The following is a 20,788-nucleotide window of genomic DNA, read 5'->3' on the forward strand; positions in this document are numbered from 1 at the left end:
ACTGGTGTGTGTGTTGTGGGGGAAGAGGGGGGGGGTTGCAGCTACATGACAGGCTCGTCTCCTCAGTGTGTAGCAATGGGAGATTCTAGAAAGTTCTACCTCACAGACATTTTACAATACAGGGTGTGAGGAAAAAAAAAAAAATTGCACGTCACTCGGATCATGCGAATGAAGTCCGATTTCTACACACCGATGTCCTTGACAACGCGACATTTCATCTGCCGCGTACAGCAAAATCACAGCATGGCCCGACAGAATAGATATAAAGATGCTCAGCACATATATATTTAGTGTGTGCAGTTTACTGTGCATGAATTTAATAAATGGTTATTTATCTGAAAGAAAAAAAAAAAAAAAAAAAAAAAAAATCACAATTTTCAGAACTAGCAGAGGGAAAGCTGACAACTGGGGCCAAAGTTTATAGCCTGGGAAGGGGGTAAAACCCATGGAGCTTCCCAGGCTATTAATACCAGCTCACAGCTGTATGCTTGGCCTTTACTGGTTATTAAAATGGGGGACCCCCAAAAAATGACGTAGGGTCCCCCTTTATTTAACAACCAGCAAAAGCTATGCAGACAGCTGCGGCCTGACATTAATAGTCTAGAAAAGGGGGGGGTAATGTCACCTTTGTATTGTCAGGTAACATCAAGCCCAGAGGATAGTAATGGAGATGCGTCAATAAGAGACCCCCATTACTAACCCCATAAGGATATTGTATAAAAACACCGACATCCAGAATAAAGTCCTTTAATAATGACAGACTCCTTTAAAGGGAATCTGTCACTTACCCTTTGGCGGGCGATGAAAACGAGGTCGTCCGATGGGCGGTTCCCGATGTGTGCCGCCTCCCCATCCTTGCCCACCGTCCGCAGGTTATTAATGAATTGGAGTAGGTGTACGCCATTTTTTGCGCCTGCGCTAAGCATTCAAAGCTAGTGCATGCGCAGTATGCCGAAAAGCCGGACTGCGCATGCGCCGGTTAACTAAGCCCTGGAACACAGCAAAATACTTCCGGGGCTTAGTTAACCAGCGCATGCGCAGTCCGGCTTTGCCCGCAGTTGGGCAAAGCATACTGCACGAGCGCTAGCTATGAATGCTTAGCGCACGCACAAAAAATGGCGTACACCTACTCCAATTCAGCAATAACCTGCGGACGGCGGGCAAGGATGGGGAGGCGGCACACATCGGGAACACCGCCCATCGGACTGGACCGACTTAGTTTCCATAACCCGCCAAAGGGTAGGTGACAGATTCCCTTTAATGAATTTAAGTTAAAACCATACTCAAGTAATCGCCAATTTGACTGAAGCTGTTGAGGAGAGCCATAAGATTAAATACTTAATAAACCTAAAAATATAAGAGATTGAGAGAAAATACCCATAAAGTGTATTGTGTAACCTTACATGAGCTTGTTCAGATCAAAGTGTGACACTAAAGATGGCTGCCATTTCCTGTTTCACCATACACCATGTGCTGCTATCCAAGATGACGCCCACCCTGATGACCTTATGGATCCGCCCACGTTGATGCCCACCCTGATGACTTCATGGACCACCCCAATCTGATGACCTCATGGATCCGCCCACGATGACGCCCACCCTGATGACTTCATGGACCATGACTTGATGACGTCCCCTTACAGGGGATATATAAATCTATGTTTGGATTAATAAACTCTCTTGGAGCTGTGCCATAGATTGATCAAACAGAGGTCACATCCGACTGTGTGTCTTGTGTGATTCTTCAGTGTGCACTTGATCAATATCCACTGGCCCAGGAGCAGGCAACTAGTTAACATTTCTTATTGTTCAACCTAACAAAGCCAACGTCTCTTGCAACAGAATTAAAAAAGGCTAAGTTATCATCACGTGTACATTATTGCCTTTAAAAAAAAATTCAAAAAGTTTTCAAAAAACACCCAATTAATCCCGGTGTATAGTGAGCTCGTATCTACAGATACCTAGTTATGCCATCCCACAAAAAAGTGGACTCACTTGTTCCTAGGCTGTCCGCTAGGTTGGTCCTGCCTAGCAGCGGTGGTGGGCACACTAGTTTACGGGATTTGGCACCCCCGTTTCACGGCGGCTCGCCCTATTTATCTCTGAACATATACACTGTGTTCCAAATTATTATGCAAAAAACATTTCCTCCTATTTTCTGTAAATTACCTCTATGAATTGCAGTGATTGTTATTTTCCAGTCATCTACTATTCTAGTATAATTGCAATGTTTTTGAAGAAACTGCCTATGAAAACAGTATATTTTTACAAATAAGAAACACTCACAATGCATGTTCCAAATTATTATGCACAGCAGAGTTTTCAACCTTTTTATTTTGAACCAAAACAATGGTGAATTGTGAAGTTATCAGCATTATCAGCTTATTACAGAATGAAATCAAACAGTTTTCAAGTCAAAACTTTCTTCTGGGTGATGTTACATTTGCACATAGGAGCCTTGTTGGAAAGAAGCTTCTGAACTCTCTCGTCCATTGGATTTGTCAGTTTTTGGACGGTTTGTGCTTCCGTTGTTTTGCCTGTGGACAGAATCCCCTCCCAGAGCTGTTGCTTAGATGTGAGCTGCCTCCCACCATCATAGACGCTCCTTGTGATGATGCTCCAGAGGTTCTCAATGGGGTTGAGGTCAGGGGAAGATGGTGGCCACACCATAAGTTTCTCCTCTCTAATGCCCATAGCAGCCAGAGATGCAGATGTGTTATTTGCAGCAGGAGACGCTGCATTATCAGGCATGACAATGATCTGGCTGTGGAAAGCAGGTTCTTCCTCTTGAACCATGGCAGGAAGTGCTGTTTTAGAAACTCCACATAGATTATGGAGTTCATCTTTACCCCTTCAGGGATCCTAAAGGGGTCGCCAATCTCTCTCCCCATGATTCCAGCCCAAAACATTACTCCACCTCCGCCTTGTTGGCGCCATAGCTGTGTTTTCATGGGGTGTCCATCAACCAGCCATCCTCCGCTCCATCCATCTGGACCATCGAGCGTTGCACGGCACTCATCAGTCTTCATGTCTCGTTTGGCCACTGGAGCCGTTTCTGCTTGTGTGCAGTGGATAGAGGTGGTCGACAGGATGGCTTACACACAGCTGCAAACCTCTGAAGGACCCTGCATCTTGGAGGCACCAGCAGCTTCAAAAACTCGTCTGCTGCTATGACAAGACATTTTTGCAGCTGCTCTTTTAACCTGACGCAATTGCCTGTTGGAAAGAGTCCTCAATTTTTCCTTATCAGCACGCACACGTGTGTGCCGGGAATCAGCGACATACTTCTTGATTGTGCGATGATCACGATGAAGTGTCTTGGCAATGTTGATTGTAGTCATGCCTTGACCTAAATACTGCACAATTTGTTGCTTCTCAGCAGCCGACACATCCTTTTTCTTTCCCATTTTGGCAAAAAATGTCGGCTGCTTAATAATGTGGAACAGCCTTCTTCAGTAGTCTTGTCTTTATTTGGACACACCGGCCAAACTAATGTGCACAGGTATCTGCAATTGCTTTCAGTGATATAAAGAGCCCTGACACACATCACCAGCAATGAGTGTAAATGACAAACACAAAAATTCTAACCTTATCACTCCGAAACTCTTTTTGCATAATAATTTGGAACACAGTTTAGATAAGCCAAGGTTTAGTCTAATCTGGACATAAAATAGGCTCTCAAACAAGTGAAAGCTTATGTCATGGTAGGGGACGCCTGACAAGCCTTCGGCCATCGCCCTGCACGTCACTTCCAAGGTACTGTAACCTTCTACTCCATCCTGCCGAGCTGCACTCGCCCCTCATCACTGCTTCTTTACCAGGAGAAATAGTTTCCGCTGTTATTATGCACATGCATTTTCTATTTCTACCATTCCCTGCATGAAGTTCAGGCTATAGATTTCTGTTAGCAGTATACATGGATTCTTAGGGTACTGCCTATATACTCACCTCTAGTATATGCTGAGGGATAGCATACGGCTTACCGTATCGCATCTTTTGTTTTCTGGCTGGCCTCCAGTCCTTCCCCTACATCGGGAGGCACCTTTGCCGTTGATTTTAACTTCATTGCCATTATGTTGGTTTATTAATAACGTTTGGTGTTATACACTTAGTGTCTAGCGTTGCTTCCCTTCCCTCACAGTCATGTATTGGGATTGTCGGCTAAATTGGTTCCATTGAGACACATGTCTGGGCTGTAAATGCCGGCATCTACAAGTATAACCCCTTCCAGACATGCACGCCTATCAATAAATCAATGAGAAATCCTATAGGTCAGGCAATATCAATTGCAATGCTTTGGGCAACCGGACGTGCGCCCGAGGTGGGCGACCGGACGTGCGCCCGAGGTGGGCGACCGGACGTGCGCCCGAGGTGGGCGACCGGACGTGCGCCCGAGGTGGGCGACCGGACGTGCGCCCGAGGTGGGCGACCGGACGTGCGCCCGAGGTGGGCAATAAGATGTATGCCAGACACGGGCGACCAGACGTGTGCGGGAGATGGGCGACCAGACATACCCCGGAGCCGGGGAGAAGATGTATACCAGACACGGGCGATCAGACGTGTGCCGTAGATGGGAGACCAGAAGTGCGCCGGAGCCGGGCAATAAGATGTATACCAGACACGGGCGACCAGATATACCCTGGAGCCGGGCGACAAATTAAATTCCAAATAATTTTATTAACACATTAATGACTAAAAGAAAATAAAATGGTGCCGGCCCCTTAACCGCTTACCGACATTTGACGTATTATTACGCCGATGTCGGACCCCCTCCCTTTGATGGGGGCTCCAGTGGTGAGCCCACATCTTTCCCGGGACATGTCAGCTGTTTTGAACAAGCTTTTATTAACTATTTAAATGCTGCCGTTAAACGCTGACAGTGTCATTTAAATGGTGTTTCCGGGCATCGGACCGGAAATACGCACATCTGTGACCCGCGTCACGTGATCGTGGGTCACCAGTGTGTCGGCATGACAACGCAAGGTCTCCTTGAGTACTCTATGGCTGTCAATGCCGGATTGCTGTGAGCTCCACCCAGTGGTCGGGGTTCATAGCAAGTCAGTAATTCAGCTACATGAAGGCGATCTGCTTATCGCCTCTATGTAGCTGAGCCAATCGAGTTGTGCCAGTTTCTAGCCTCCTATGAAGACTATTTAAGCATGCCAAAAGTAAAAAAAAAAAAAAAAAATATGTTAAAAAATAAAATATATAAAAAGTTCAAATCACCCCCCCTTTCAACCCATTCAAATAAAATAAAAATAAAATCAAAACATACATATATTTGGTATCGCCGCGATCAAATAAAAAAAGGATTAACCTGATTGCTAAACGGCGTAGCGACAAATTCAAAACGCCAGAATTACGGTTTTTTGGTCATCGCGACACTGCATGAAAATGCAATAAGGGGCCATAAAAAGATCGTATCTGCACCAAAATGGTATCATTAAAAACGTCAGCTCAGCGCGCAAAAAAGAAGCCCTCACCCAACCTGAGATGACGGAAAATGGAGACGCTACGGGTATCGTAAAATGGCGCAATTTTGGAATTTTTTTTCACCACTTAGATAAAAAAAAAAACCTAGACATGTTTGGTGTCTATGAACTCGCAACGACCTGGAGAATCATAATGGCAGGGCAGTTTTAGCATTTAGTGACCCTAGCAAAAAAGCCAAAGAAAAAACTAGTGCGGGATTGCACTTTTTTTGCAATTTCAGCTCACATGGAATTTTTTTTCCCATTATCTAGTACATGACATGGTAAAACCAATGGTATCGTTCAAAAGTACAACTCGTCCCGCAAAAAACAAGCCATCACACGGCCATATTGATGGAAAAATAAAAAAGTTATGGCTCTGGGAAGATGGGGAGCGAAAAACGAAAACGCAAAACCGAAAAAAACTCCTGGGGTTAAAAGACGATAATTAGATCATTATAGAGGACAAAGAAAAGGCTGAGATATTTAACAGATGCGTCTCATCCATGCTCACTAATGAACTGACTATTCCACTCAAAAAGGCAAAAATCAAAGTTCACCAACCAATATAATTAATGTAACACTAGAAGAAGTGCGCCCAGATGGCATTCATCTACGGATACTGATGGAGCTGAGCTCAGTAATTGACAGACGGCTGTATCTCATATTCTTAGAATCCCTTATAACAGGGTCGGTGTCACAGGATTGGAGGAGGCTGACATGGTACCAATATATAACAAAGAAGGTGGATCCAGGCAACTACCGTTTGGCAAGTCTGACATCAGTAATGTAACATAGGAGGGCATTGTAAGAGATGACCGCAGAGATATATTAGAGTGCAATATTATAACAGACAACCAGTGAAGGGTAAGTCGTGTCTGACAACATGTTGGGTTTCTATGAGGAGGCAAGTGCAGATCTGGATGTTGGTCGTGCGGATGATGGGATTTATCTGGACTCTGATCCTGTTCCACATAACAGCCTTATACTGAAGCTCCAGAAGCCGGGACTGGGGAAACTATATGCAGATAGATATGGAATTGGCGAAAAGACAGGAAACAAAGTCGTCATAAAAGGTATATTCTCTAAATGGGAGATAGTCAGCAGTGGGGACCGAAGGGATCCGCCCAGGGAGCAGCGGGGGACCGCAGGGATCAATGGGGGGGCTGCAGGGATTCGCGCCGAGAGCAGCGGGGGACCGCAGAGATCTGTACCGGGATCAATGGGGGGCTGCAGGGATCTCATCATTAATGACCTTGTAGATGGATTGAGAGTAAAGTGTTTGTCTTAAGGCCCCGTTACACATAGCGATATTGCTAGCGATATCGCTACATAAAATACTTACCTCTGACCGGCTCCCCCGCTGATTATCGCTGATCGCGAGAGAACGTCCTGGACCACTTCTCGTTGGGCGCTTCCTGCTGGGCTTCCTGTGGCGCCGACGAGCGACGCGTGGACGCGGGCGGGAGGACGTCAGGATCGCCGCGTCTGACAGGTAACGACCCCCGACCGCTGCTATGTCGCTGGTGAGATCTGCCTGTGTGGCAGCTCACTAGCGACCACTTAGTGATGCACCAGCGATCCATATCGTTGTCAGGATCGCTGGTGCATCGCTAAGTGTAACGGTACCCTTATTCTTTGCTGGCGACACCAAACTATGTAGGATATCAAATCTGACCCTGACATTACAATATTACACAACTAACTGGATGAGACGTCTGATGGGGAAACACTTAGAATCATAGAATGGTAGAGTTGGAAGGGACCTCCTGGGTCATCTGGTCCAACCCCCGGCTCAAAGCAGGATTCACTAAATCATCCGAGACAGATGTCTTTCCAGCCTCTGTGTGAAGACTTCTATTGAAGGAGAACTCACCACTTCTTGTGGCAGCTTGTTCCACTCATTGAGCACTCTGTCAAAAAGTTTTTTTCTAATATCTAATCTGTGTCTCCTCCCATTCAGTTTCATCCCATTGCTTCTAGTCTTTCCTTGTGCAAATGAGAATAAAGTTGATCCTTCTACAATTTGACAGCCCTTTAGATATTTGTAGACAGCTATTAAGTCTCCTCTCAGTCTTCTCTTCTGCAAGCTAAACATTCCCAAATCCTGCAACCTTTCCTCATAAGACAGGGTTTGCAGACCGGTCACCATTCTGGTCGCTCTTTTCTGAACTTGCTCCAGTTTGTTGATGTATTTTTTAAAATGTGGTGCCCAAAACTGGACACAATATTCCAGATGAGGTCTGACCAAAGAGAAGTAGAGGGAAATAATGACTTCACGTGATCTGGACTGTATGCTTCTGTTAATACATCCTAGAATTGCATTTGCCTTTTTGCTGCTGCATCACACTGTTGACTCATATTCAGTCTGTGATCTATTAGTATACACAAGTCTTTTTCACATGTGCTGTTGCTTAGCCCTATTCCTCCCATTCTGTATATGCTTTTTTCATTTTTATTGCCCAGATGTAGTACTTTGCATTTCTCCCTGTTAAAAACCATCCTGTTAGTTGCTGCCCACTTCTCCAGTTTATTTAAATCTTTTTGAATCCTCTCTCTCTCTTCTCTAGTATTAGCTATCCCTCCTAGCTTTGTGTCATCAGCAAATTTAATCAGTTTACCCCCAATTCCTTCATCTAAATCGTTGATAAAGATGTTGAACAATACAGGGCCCAGGACAGAGCCCTGTGGTACCCCACTTGAGACATTCTTCCAACTGGATGTGCAGCCATTTACGACCACTCTTTGGGTCCGATCACTAAGCCAGTTATGAATCCACCTAACAGTTGCCTTGTCCATTCCATACTTAGTCATTGTTTCAATAAGGATTGTGTGCGATACTTTGTCAAATGCTTTCCTGAAGTCAAGATATACTATATTTACAGCATTTCCCTGATCCACCCAGTCAGTGATTCTGTCATAGAAGGAAATTAAGTTAGTCTGGCATGACTTATTAGTTACAAACCCATGCTGACTCTGTTTAATCACTTCATTCTTATCCAGGTACTGACATACATGTTGTTTAATAATTTGTTCAAAGATCTTTCCTGGTATAGAAGTCAGACTCACCGGCCTATAGTTTCCTGGGTCCACCTTCTTCCCTTTTTTGAAGATAGGAACAACATTTGCTCTTCTCCAGTCTTCTGGGACTTCTCCTGATCTCCAAAAATTTTCAAAGATTATGGAGAGGGGTTCAAAAATTTCTTCTGCTATCTCCTTCAGTGCTCTGGGGTGTAATTCACCTGGACCTGGAGACTTCAATTCATTTAGGTTAGCTAAGTGTTTCCTCACTATCTTTCTGTTTATAGATATCCTGGATTCTTTTATTCCCTTAATAGGACATTTCCTTACTGAGAGAAAACAGATGCAAAATAGGAATTTAAAAGTTTGGCCTTCTCAACATACTGTCTTACCATTTCATCATTTTCATCCTGTAAAAATCCTATAGCATCTTTGACTTTTCTTTTACTTTTGACATATCCCCAAAATCCTTTATTATTGCTTTTGACATCTCTTGCAAGCCTCAATTCATTTTCAGCTTTAGCTAATCTGATTTGTGCCCTGCAGGTTCTGCAGACAGCATTATATTCTTCTTTAGATATGCCTCCCTCTTTCCATTTTATAAACATTTCTTTCTTCCTTTTTAGCATGTGCTTAAGTTCTGTGTTCATCCATCCTGGTTTCCTTAAATGCTTCCTATTCTTCCCTCTTTTCGGAATTGTTAACAATTGTGCTTTGAGAATCTAATTTTTCAATATTTCCCATCCTTCCTGGACATTTTTGTCCTTAAGGATATCCAGCCATTGGATCCCTCCAATTCTCTTTCTGAATCCCTTAAAATCTGCCTTTCTGAAATCTAACCTTGACGTCTGAGTCTTCACAGGTCTTCCTCCTCTAGTTATCCAAAATTCTAAAATAGCATGGTCGCTACCTCCTAGGGTCCCAGCCACTTTTACCTCCTCAACCATTTCCTCCCTGTTTATAAGGATTAGATCCAAGGTAGCAGTTCCCCTTGTTTTCTCCCCTACCTTTTGGAAGATAAAGTTGTCAGCAAGAGAGGATAAGAATTTCCTTGACCTGTTAGTTTTGCCTGCGAGAGATTCCCAACAAATGTCTGGATAGTTGAAATCTCCCATGACAACTATGTCATATTTTTTGGAGGACTTGGCCATTTGATGCATAAAGAGTATATCCATATCTTCAGCTTGCACAGGCGGCCTGTAGTAAATGCCTACAATGGTGTCCTTTCCATTGTTCTGTCCTTGTATTCTTACCCAAACAGTTTCCACAGAACTCCCAGTCTCTGAAGCTTGGATCTCTGTGCAGATATACGCGTTTCTAACATACAATGCGACACCTCCTCCTCGTTTATCAAGTCTGTTTCTTGCAAAACTTGTCAGATGAGATTACTGTAGATAAATGTACAGTAATGCACCTAGGACGGAGTAATCCTATTGCTGCATACACATTAGATGGGCGAATACTTGGGACCACAGAACAGAAGAAGGACGGGGGATTCTGGGTACAAGTAAGCCGAGCAGCAGCACTCAATGTCAGCAGCAGCCGCAAAAGGAAACAAGATTTTAGGGTGTATAGAAAGACATAAAATCCTGAGATCCCAATGTATTATTACCCCTTAACCCTGCTGTTCTGATCGCTTTTACTATACACTTGTACTGTTTCGGGTCAAAATGACCCAACCTATTAAAATGTTGATTTTAGCTACTTTTTATTTGAATACCTATTTCATTAGACTGTATGTCAACATGGTTGATCATAAATGAAATTAAAACTTAATTTTTATTATTTATTTTTCAGACAGAGGTTACACGGGCTGTTTGCCGTTATGCTCGCTTCATAGCATTCTGCACACAAACAACAAACATGCCTTAGAGTTCTAACGCTATAACATGAAATCTAACTAAAGAACGCTTTATGCTAACATTTTATAAAACAAATGAAAAATTATGAGAACTTCAGTTTTTCTTTTTTATCTCTAAAAAGGTTGAACAGGCTCACGCATTTCCACACTGAACACAGTAATAAAACACATGTCTTGACACAGACATTCTGCACACCCAGCACATGTCAGATTTGTCACAAGACGATGGGCTGAAGCTGCAGCTCTCCCTTTTCTGGCTGGTGGAGGCCGTGGCGTCTCTTTCCTGAGCCTGCGGCTGGGCAATCTTCACAATGGCTGCTGCTCCTTCACGTCGGGGGTTTACTTTTCTGGCTTCGATATACGGCCTAACTAGGGATTTTGCCAATTCTTCAATAAAAATTCTTCTTTTATGCAGCTTATTTCCGTTCCAATTGGGGTTAAAACAAATGCGATGTATGCAGAAAGTTCCAGAATGTTGTAAAATATCATTGGCCAACGATACGTTTTGTGTTTGCATGTTGATATTGCTTGATCCAGTGTACCAGCTGCCCTTCGATCACGTCCGGTTTTCTGGCCTCTCGGTAACTTATCGCATTGTCGTGGTGCATCACGCTCATTACAATCACACGGTTATATTTTTGGACACCACTGTTGTATCTGCAGTAAAGTAGAACTATACACATCTCTTACTCCGGATACCTTGCGGCCGCAGTCCCGGCTTGGTTTTCCTTCTAGTACCCAGCATGGTAACTTGTCTTTTTTGCAACATCTGGCCCAGCTGGTAGGAAGTGAAAAGCTTGTCACATGTGACATGTTGTCCTTTTAGTCCATGAGTCAAATCGAGAACAACTCCACACCCAGATTCTTTTCAGCTCTTTCTCCAGGGTTTCTTCCATATCGTGATGCCGTACTCGGTATGTACTGTCTGTTCCGACCTCGGAATGCCACCAGTTGCTCATCGACAGCTACAGAGTTTTCGTAGAATCTCTACCTACTTATTCCAAACACCTCTAATAGGGGCTAGCTGATCTCTAGCTCTTCCTTCATTTCCATCTGTTTTATCCTCAAACCTCAGTTCTCTCGACATCGCATGAAACCTTTCAAGCGACATCGTAGCTCTAAATACGCGGTGACCGGTTTCGGAATGCCACAAACCTATCGTTTATTCCCCATGAGATTTGTTTTCACCGTCAGAGAAACTACTTGTGTCCTGTCGCACAGAATGGAGAGAAACGACTGATAAGAATAGCGAAACCTCCACCCTCCTGAATAATGAGATGAAGTACACAGGAAGACACCACCGAGCGCACAGCCCACACAGAGCGCACACAGCCCACAGAGCGCGCACAGCCCAGAGCGCGCACAGCCCACACCCCCAACCAAGCGCACACCCCAACGAGCGCACCCCCCACAGAGCGCACAGCCCAAACCCCCAACAGAGCGCACACCCCACCGAGCGCATCCCCCCAACCGAGCGCGCGCACAGCCCACAGAGCGCGCGCACAGCCCAGAGCGCGCGCACAGCCCACAGAGCGCGCGCACAGCCCACAGAGCGCGCGCACACAGCCCACAGAGCGCGCGCACACAGCCCACAGAGCGCGCGCACACAGCCCACAGAGCGCGCGCACACAGCCCACAGAGCGCGCGCACACAGCCCACAGAGCGCGCGCACACAGCCCACAGAGCGCGCGCACACAGCCCACAGAGCGCGCGCACACAGCCCACAGAGCGCGCGCACACAGCCCACAGAGCGCGCGCACACAGCCCACAGAGCGCGCGCACACAGCCCACAGAGCGCGCGCACACAGCCCACAGAGCGCGCGCACACAGCCCACAGAGCGCGCGCACACAGCCCACAGAGCGCGCGCACACAGCCCACAGAGCGCGCGCACACAGCCCACAGAGCGCGCGCACACAGCCCACAGAGCGCGCACACAGCCCACAGAGCGCGCACACAGCCCACAGAGCGCGCACACAGCCCACAGAGCGCACACCACTCCCTAGATCATGTGATTTCGGCATATAATCTGCACATCACTGCAATGTTTGTCCGGTTCTCAAATTGCTAATGGAATACATTTCGAAAGTGATATGATGTAAAAATGGCGCTAAGTGATGTAGTGATTGTGCTTGGGATCAGTTTATCGTGGGTAAGGACTGATGGTCACTCACCGTCTACCATGTCCGCCTTCTCTCGCTCTCCGGGAATGTGACCCTCGTGAGCATTCGACTCCGCCCCCTGCGCCTCTCCTGTCACTATGGAAACCTGAAGAGACGATAAGTGGTAGGCAGGAAACCAACACATGGAGAAAAAAACCAGAAGAAGAAGACGACCTCCACAGGAGGCTCATGTCTATCTATAGCTGACATCACAAAGAATAGTTCCCACGGTAGCCCCCGATCTCTACCACTGACCCCAAAGGAGCCCCCCATCTAAAGCAAAGACCCCCCACAGTAGATTCCACAGGAGCCTCCGATCTCTATCACTGACCCCAAAGGAGCCCCCCATCTAAAGCAAAGACCCCCCCACAGTAGATTCCACAGGAGCCCCCGATCTCTATCACTGACCCCAAAGGAGCCCCCCATCTAAAGCAAAGACCCCCCACAGTAGATTCCACAGGAGCCTCCGATCTCTATCACTGACCCCAAAGGAGCCCCCCATCTAAAGCAAAGACCCCCCCACAGTAGATTCCACAGGAGCCCCCAATCTCTATCACTGACCTCAAAGGAGCCCCCCATCTAAAGCAAAGACCCCCCAAAGTAGATTCCACAGGAGCCCCCGATCTCTATCACTGACCCCAAAGGAGCCCCCCATCTAAAGCAAAGACCCCCCACAGTAGATTCCACAGGAGATGGCTAGATGCATCATGGAGCCCACACTGCACAGACTCCACAGGAGCCCACCCATCTATATGACTGCCCCCACACATGCTTGAGCCCCCCACATATTAATGACCTCACATTGTACAGACCCCTATCAGTGCAGCCCTGTATAACACTGACCTGCTCACACTGTCCATACAGGTCGATCACCACGTAGCACAGCTCAGGGAGGTCTTGTGCTCCCACCCCCTGATCCAGACCGTTAATGTATAAGTGAAGACCACCTGAGGAATCCAGCAAGAGGCCGACACAGGTTCCTTCAGGACATAGATCAAGATTGGGCCCATATCCTTCACGGATCTAGAAGACAGAGAGCAGGAAATCAGGCACAAAGGGTGGAAGATGCGGGCAATGGTGGAGGGAGCGTCACTTCTATGCTAATGGTTTGGGGAGGGGAGTCACAGTCGGGTCAGTAATGATCGTGTAAGTGGGTCACATCTAGGGAAGTCACATTCAGGTTCGGGATAGGGGAGGGGGTCATGGTCAATGAACGGTCAGGCTGCAGGGATCCTATGCCTAAGATCTCGGTACCTTGGCGCCATTGTACAGGATAGCGCTACGCTGGAAGATCCACGCGCTCCTCTTCAGAGCGGCGGCTGTGGCCGGGAAGTTGAGCCTCTCAGGGGAAACACCAATAACACCAATGGACAGAGAGGACGTCCAGCGTGGAGACAGCTGATCTATCCTGACCTGGGGGTGACAGGTAACACTGGGGTGAGTGGTTTCAGAGGCCTCACCTCGGTCCTGCCCATACCGCCCGCTGCCCTACCTGGAATAAGAAGAGTGGAGGCAGCGGCTGGGTCAGCACCACAATGCCCTGGTTATAGCTGCACACGCGCGTGGCTGTCCTGTTTTCATGTGACAGCTGTATATTTTTCCCATGATTCCCCATAAAGTGCAATGCATGAAGCTGGAGAGCGGGCGGAGGATCACCCTGAAAAGAGCAGAGCCTAGAATTAGCATCACCCTGCGTGGTGAGGGGCAGGCTATGAATCCGGGCTCAGGGAGGACGCACATTGTGTTCTACATCTTCTTCATCCTCGCTCTCAGAGTTTACAGATGGCGGCTTGGTGGCATCCGATTCCTCCAACACCGAAGAGCTGACGACCGACAGCGCCATGATGGAGCCATGAAGATCTAGGATGGCGTACACCCCCTGGTGGCAGAGAGAAATGCGAGAATTCATTACGTGTCCGGTGTCCTGTGTCTCAGACACCCCAGAACAGGAAAGGAGGGAACACAGAACATTGCCTCCCCCGACATCGGCTGATGCAGTCATGTGCCCCCCACACCCAGCAGTCCTACATGGGAGAGGGGCAACAGGGTGTGAGGTCACATGATAAAAGCATGTGCCCCCCACACCCAGCAGTCCTACACGTGAGAGGAGCCACAGGTTGTGATGTCACATAATATGCATGTCCCCTCACCCCCCAATCCTGGTATGCATGGTCCCCTCACCCCCCCAATCCTGGTATGCATGGTCCTCTCACCCCCCCAATCCTGGTATGCATGGTCTCCTCACCCCCCAATCCTGGTATGCATGGTCCCCTCACCCCCCAATCCTGGTATGCATGGTCCCCTCACCCCCCCAATCCTGGTATGCATGGTCCCCTCACCCCCCCAATCCTGGTATGCATGGTCCCCTCACCCCCCCAATCCTGGTATGCATGGTTCCCTCACCCCCCCAATTCTGGTATGCATGGTATCCTCACCCCCCAATCCTGGTATGCATGGTCCCCTCACCCCCCCAACCCTGGTATGCATGGTCCCCTCACCCCCCCAACCCTGGTATGCATGGTCCCCTCACCCCCCCAACCCTGGTATGCATGGTCCCCTCACCCCCCCAATCCTGGTATGCATGGTCCCCTCACCCCCCAATCCTGGTATGCATGGTCCCCTCACCCCCAATCCTGGTATGCATGGCCCCCTCACCCCCTCATCCTCGTATGCATGGTCCCCTCACCCCCCAGTCCTGGTATGCATGGTCCCCTCACTCCCCAATCCTGGTATGCATGGTCCCCTCACCCCCCAGTCCTGGTTTGCATGGTCCCCTCATCTAAGCCGCAAAGCATTACTGGGAATGCGAGGCCGGGTGAATGGAAAGAAGACAGGAGGCCGCCGGAAGGTGAGAATAACCTTTTTTTAATTTTAATTCTCTTTTTTACAGACTAAGGCCTGCGCCCGATTGAGCGCTGCGCCCGCCGCTGATTGGTCGCAGCCTGGCGGCTGCGACCAATCAGCGGCAGGTGCAGCTTACCGTTTCAAACAGCTGCGCCTGTCGCTGATTGGTTGCGGCCTGGCGGGGGCCGTGATTTCGGTTACAGACAGACATGATAAGGGATATATATATATATATATATATATACACACACACACACACACACACACACACACACTAATCCCTTGTTCAGCAAGTCAAGGGACATGAGCCATCGTTTCATGTGAGATTGGTGGTGCCTCATTTTGTTTGCTAATTTGAGGAAAGCCTGCTGATTAGCAATTGTATGATTATTTGCCCCCCCAAATCCTGTGGGACACAATTCCCTGAAATGGGAGATGCAAGATCCTGTCAGGGATGTGATTCTACAACACTTCAGACTATGGACCACGGCACACAAAAACATTACAAAAAAAGTGCTCATGTGAACCAGTGCTCAATAAAAAATGGCTGGGATAGCACGCGTGCTGGGTCACGCGTGCAACAGATTATTAAGTACAACAGGATAAAGTGCTTGGCAGTTAGACAATGGCAGTTGGACAGTGCAGGAGACAGGTAAGGTGCAAAAGTTTTTCATAGAAACATGCTTCTTGGTCAGTCGTACTACATTATGCATTGATCATATCGATCTGCTTCTTATTTGTTTATACTTCTGCTTTCTCACAACTCGCCCGCCCTTTAACACATTCTGTGCACTCTCTCCATATCCACCCCTCCCTTCTCCGCTCTCCCATGTGTTATGATTGGGTCACAGAGGAGGAAAACTAAACAAGCTAAGTCACAGAAAACCAGAGAGGTTGGTAACTATGCAGATTGCGGACCCCTGATCCTAACCACACAACTAGCAGTAGCCGTGGAGCGTTCCTACGATGAATCTAGACGCCTCATCACAGCCGGAGGACTAAATAAGCCTGAAGCAAGAAAAGGGGAAAACTAACTGCCCCAGAGCAGACCCCAAAGGAATAGATAGCCCCCACACATGTATTAACGGTGAAACAAGATGAAAACACAAACACAGGCAGGAAAATAGGCTGAGCAAACGATGGGGCCCAAACTAACTAGGAAGGACAGGAAAGGAAAGACACTGTCTGCAATCTGCCCAAAAAACCCTACCAAAATAATGTCCAACACTTCTGATAACAAAATTAACCCTGAAGTCACTAGACTTCTCCCACTATATCAGCACTCTGAAATATTCTGAGACAGAGCAAAAAAGAGGCCAATCTAATAAGGGACAAAAAGCAAATTGGCAAATACAGATAAATAAGAGTGGAAATTCAGCACAGCCCCAGCCGGGGCTGGCTGACCACACAAAAAACTGAATAGACCAGCAAAATCAAGTGTGAACATTTGCAGAAACACTTAGCTTGAGATGACTGGAACAGCGCTGAAAACCAAGACCTGAAAAGCCAGAAGGAATCACCAGCACCAGAATAGGGCATCGGCTGTCTTAAATCCAGTCTGAGATTCCAGAGATCCAATCGTTATCCTCATCATCAGGTGGCAGATCTCTACTAATTAAATCAACCTCACTACCTCCTGTTACCACCAGAGGGAGCCCAGAAAATGAGTTCATAACAGTACCCTGCCTTGAGGAGGGGTCACCGAACCCTCATCCACGCCACCAGGCCGATCAGGATGGGCCCGGTAAAAAGCACGAACCAATCTATTGGCATGAATATCTGAGGCAGAGACCCAAGAATTATCCTCCTGGCCATAACCATTCCATTTGATCAAATACTGGAGTCTCCGTCTAACCAAACGAGAATCCAATATTTTCTCTACCTCATATTCCACATTGCCTTTAACCAATACAGGGTCAGGAGGTGCTGCCATAGGAACTACTGGCTCAACAAACCTCTTCAACAGTGATTTGTGAAATACATTATGGATCTTGAACGTAACTGGAAGAGCCAATCGAAAAGAAACAGGATTAAGAATCTCCAAAATCTTATAAGGTCCAATAAATCTTGGCTTAAATTTTGGAGAAGCCACCTTCATAGGAATATTCTTAGACCACAACCAAACCATATCACCCACTTTAAACCGGGGACCAATGGTCCTATGCCGGTTGGAAAATCGCTGGGCCTTTTCCTGAGAGAGTGACAACTTATCCACCACTTGGTCCCATATCTGCTGCATTCTCTCAACCACAGTGTCCACACATGGGCAGGACGAAAATTCCACTTGCCCTGAAGAGAATTGAGGATGAAACCAAAAATTACAGAAAAAGGGTGACATCAAAGTGGCAGAACTAGCTCTATTGTTCAGCGCGAATTCGGCCAAGGGCAAAAATGAGACCCAATCATCCTGATCAGCAAATATAAAACATCCTAAAAAAGACTCCAAGGTCTGGTTTGTTCTCTCAGTCTGCCCATTGGTCTGGGGATGAAACGCGGAGGAGAAGGATAACTGAATTCTCAGATTGGAACAAAAGGCTTTCCAGAATCTGGAAACAAACTGGACTCCTCTGTCGGACACAATGTTCTCAGGATTCCCATGTAACCAAACCACCTGTTGTAAAAACAAGGGCACCAACTCAGCGGAAGATGGCAACTTTGGGAGTGGTACAAGATGGACCATCTTCGAAAATCTATCACAAATCACCCAGATAACAGTCATTCTCTGAGAGACAAGAAGATCAGAAATAAAATCCATTGAGATATGGGTCCATCTTGGGCACCGGCAGGGGCATCAGCAACCCACTAGAACGAGAACAGGGTTTAGACCGAGAACAAGTCCCACAGGACTGTACAAAATTCCTGACATCACGAGATAAGGCAAGCCACCAAAAAGACCGACTCACCAAATCTCTGGTACCAAAAATACCTGGATGACCAGCCAATGCGGAGCAATGAACTTCAGACATCAGTCTCCTTCTCCACTGGTCAGGAACATACAATTTTCCCATAGGGCAACGCTCAGGTTTATCCTCCTGAAATTCCTCCAGGGCGCATCTCAAATCGGGCGAAACATGGATTTTTGTGAGTACTCACCGTAAAATCCTTTTCTCCGAGACGCTCATTGGAGGACACGGAGACTGTGGTGTGTGCTACTGCCGTCTGGAGGCTGACACTAGGCATACAAAAAACAAGTTAGCTCCTCCTCCACCGCATACACCCTCGACCCGGTAGCGGGCGGAAACCAGTTTAGTGCAAAAGCAGTAGGAGAACATACAAAAAACAGCCTTAATGCCACAAAACATATGTCTGAAAAAGGATCACCCTGTGTTAAACAAAAATCATATTAAATAATAAACATGAGCCAACCGGCTATCAGGGTGGGTGCTGTGTCCCCCAATGAGCGTCTCGGAGAAAAGGATTTTACGGTGAGTACTCACAAAAATCCATGTTTCTCCTTCGTCTCATTGGGGAACACAGAGACTGTGGGACGTCCTAAAGCAGTCCCTGGGTTGGATAACACACCAATCCAAGCCGCATGCTTTCCTGTCTAAAGGTGTGCCACTGCTGCTTGGAGAATTTTCCTGCCCAGGCTCGCATCTGACGAAGCCTGAGTATGCACCCTGTAATGTTTACAAAAAGTGTGCTGCCTTGCATACCTGTTCTGCCGAAGCCTGGTGCCGAAGCGCCCAAGAGGTGCCCACTGCCCGAGTAGAGTGTGCTCCAATCCCTGCTGGAATTGGCGTGCCTCTAATACGGTAAGCCTCCTGAATGGTTAGGCGAATCCATCTGGCTATGGTTGACCGTGAGGCTGCGAGGCCCCTCCTGCGCCCTTCGGGGATCACAAACAGCGAGTCCGTCTGGCGAAACGGTGCTGTCCTCGACACGTACCTCCTGAGAGCTCTTACCAGATCCAACGTGTGGAGAGCTTTTTCCACTCTGTGCACTGGCGCTGGACAGAAAGAAGGCAGCACAATGTCTTCATTAATATGGAACGAGGATACTACCTTTGGTAAAAAAGGCGGCGGAGGTCTAAGGACTACCTTGTCCTTAAAAAAGGTCAGGAAAGGGGCTCTACAAGATAACGCTCCCAGTTCTGATACCCGCCTAATGGACGTTATGGCTACCAGGAACACTACCTTCCTGGAGAGATATGCCAATGAAATCTCCTGTAATGGCTCAAACGGGGCCTCCTGCAGGACAGTCAGGACCAGATTAAGGTCCCAGGCCTCTAATGGCGCTCTGAAGGGGGGCACTAAATGAACGACCCCCTGCAGGAACGTTCTGACCTGCAAATTGGTAGCGATCTTTCGTTGAAACAGGACCGACAGGGCCGATATCTGTCTCCTAAGGGAACTTGGCGCCAAACCTGCATCTAGTCCGGACTGAAAGAAAGCCAGGATGTTGGGCACCGAGAAGAACAATGGCGGAACCCCGTGTTCCCGACACCACTGGAAGAAAACCTTCCAAGTGTTATGGTAGATCCTTGCCGAGGCCGGCTTCCGAGCGTTTACCATTGTCGCGACTACTTCGCACCCAAAACCCGCCTGGGTCAGCACCCAAGATTCAATGGCCATGCCGTCAAACGCAGGGCCCCTAAGTTCGGGTGGCAGATCGGTCCCTGGGACAGTAAATCTGGTCGTTCCAGTAGCCGCCATGGCACGTTGTACCAGATCCGCGTACCATGCCCGTCGGGGCCAGTCCGGAGCCAGCAGAATTGCCGGAACCCCCTCCGTTTTGATCTTTCTGATGACCCTCGGAAGAAGTGGCAGCGGCGGAAACAAGTATGGGAGCCGAAATTGGTTCCAGGGTAGCACCAAAGCATCCGCTGCGATTGCTCGCGGGTCCTGAGACCGGGCGACGAATACGCCCACCTTGGCGTTCTTCCTGGAGGCCATCAGGTCCACGTCTGGTGTTCCCCAGCGCTGGCAAATCTGCTGGAACACCTCGGGGTGCAGTGACCACTCTCCGGCCGCGATGTCCTGGCGGCTTAGGAAATCTGCTGCCCAATTCTCGACGCCTGGAATGTGAACCGCTGAGATCATCGAGTGGCTCCTCTCGGCCCAGTGGAGCACATGTCCAATCTCGCGCATGGTTGCCTTGCTGCGTGTGCCTCCCTGGTGATTCACGTACGCTACTGCCGTGGCGTTGTCCGACTGAATCCGAATTGGGTATCCCGCTAGCATGTGTTGAAACTGCTGCAAGGCCAACCGCACTGCCCGAATCTCCAACAGATTGATAGGGAGACGAGCTTCCCGAGGCGACCACTGCCCCTGCGCCGTGTGGTGACGGAAGATTGCCCCCCAACCGGAGAGACTCGCATCGGTCGTGATCACTAACCAATGATCCGGAGGAAAGGGCTTCCCCTGCCGAAGCGATAGATCGCGTGTCCACCATTGAAGAGTCCGTCGGACCTGAGCGGACAACCTGCACGG

The 20,788-nt window shown here is 48.0% G+C and overlaps 1 protein-coding gene across 2 annotated transcripts in view; it reads right to left on the reverse strand.

Annotated features, from left to right (window-relative positions):
• NEURL4 (neuralized E3 ubiquitin protein ligase 4) overlaps positions 1 to 20,788 on the reverse strand; it is a 112,227-nt gene that overhangs the window by 15,513 nt on the left and 75,926 nt on the right. For both annotated transcript variants that reach the window (XM_073564057.1, XM_073564056.1), the window contains exons 20-24: positions 14,251 to 14,391; positions 14,005 to 14,169; positions 13,767 to 13,925; positions 13,356 to 13,535; positions 12,525 to 12,618 (exon numbers count right to left, since the gene is read on the reverse strand). In XM_073564057.1, the coding sequence (XP_073420158.1) occupies positions 12,525 to 12,618; positions 13,356 to 13,535; positions 13,767 to 13,925; positions 14,005 to 14,169; positions 14,251 to 14,391 (739 nt within the window). The remainder of the gene's footprint in view (positions 1 to 12,524; positions 12,619 to 13,355; positions 13,536 to 13,766; positions 13,926 to 14,004; positions 14,170 to 14,250; positions 14,392 to 20,788) is intronic.

The sequence above is a fragment of the Dendrobates tinctorius genome, unplaced genomic scaffold, assembly GCF_039654945.1.
Source record: "Dendrobates tinctorius isolate UK_male_01 unplaced genomic scaffold, ASM3965494v1 ptg000424l, whole genome shotgun sequence".
NCBI lineage: Eukaryota > Metazoa > Chordata > Amphibia > Anura > Dendrobatidae > Dendrobates > Dendrobates tinctorius.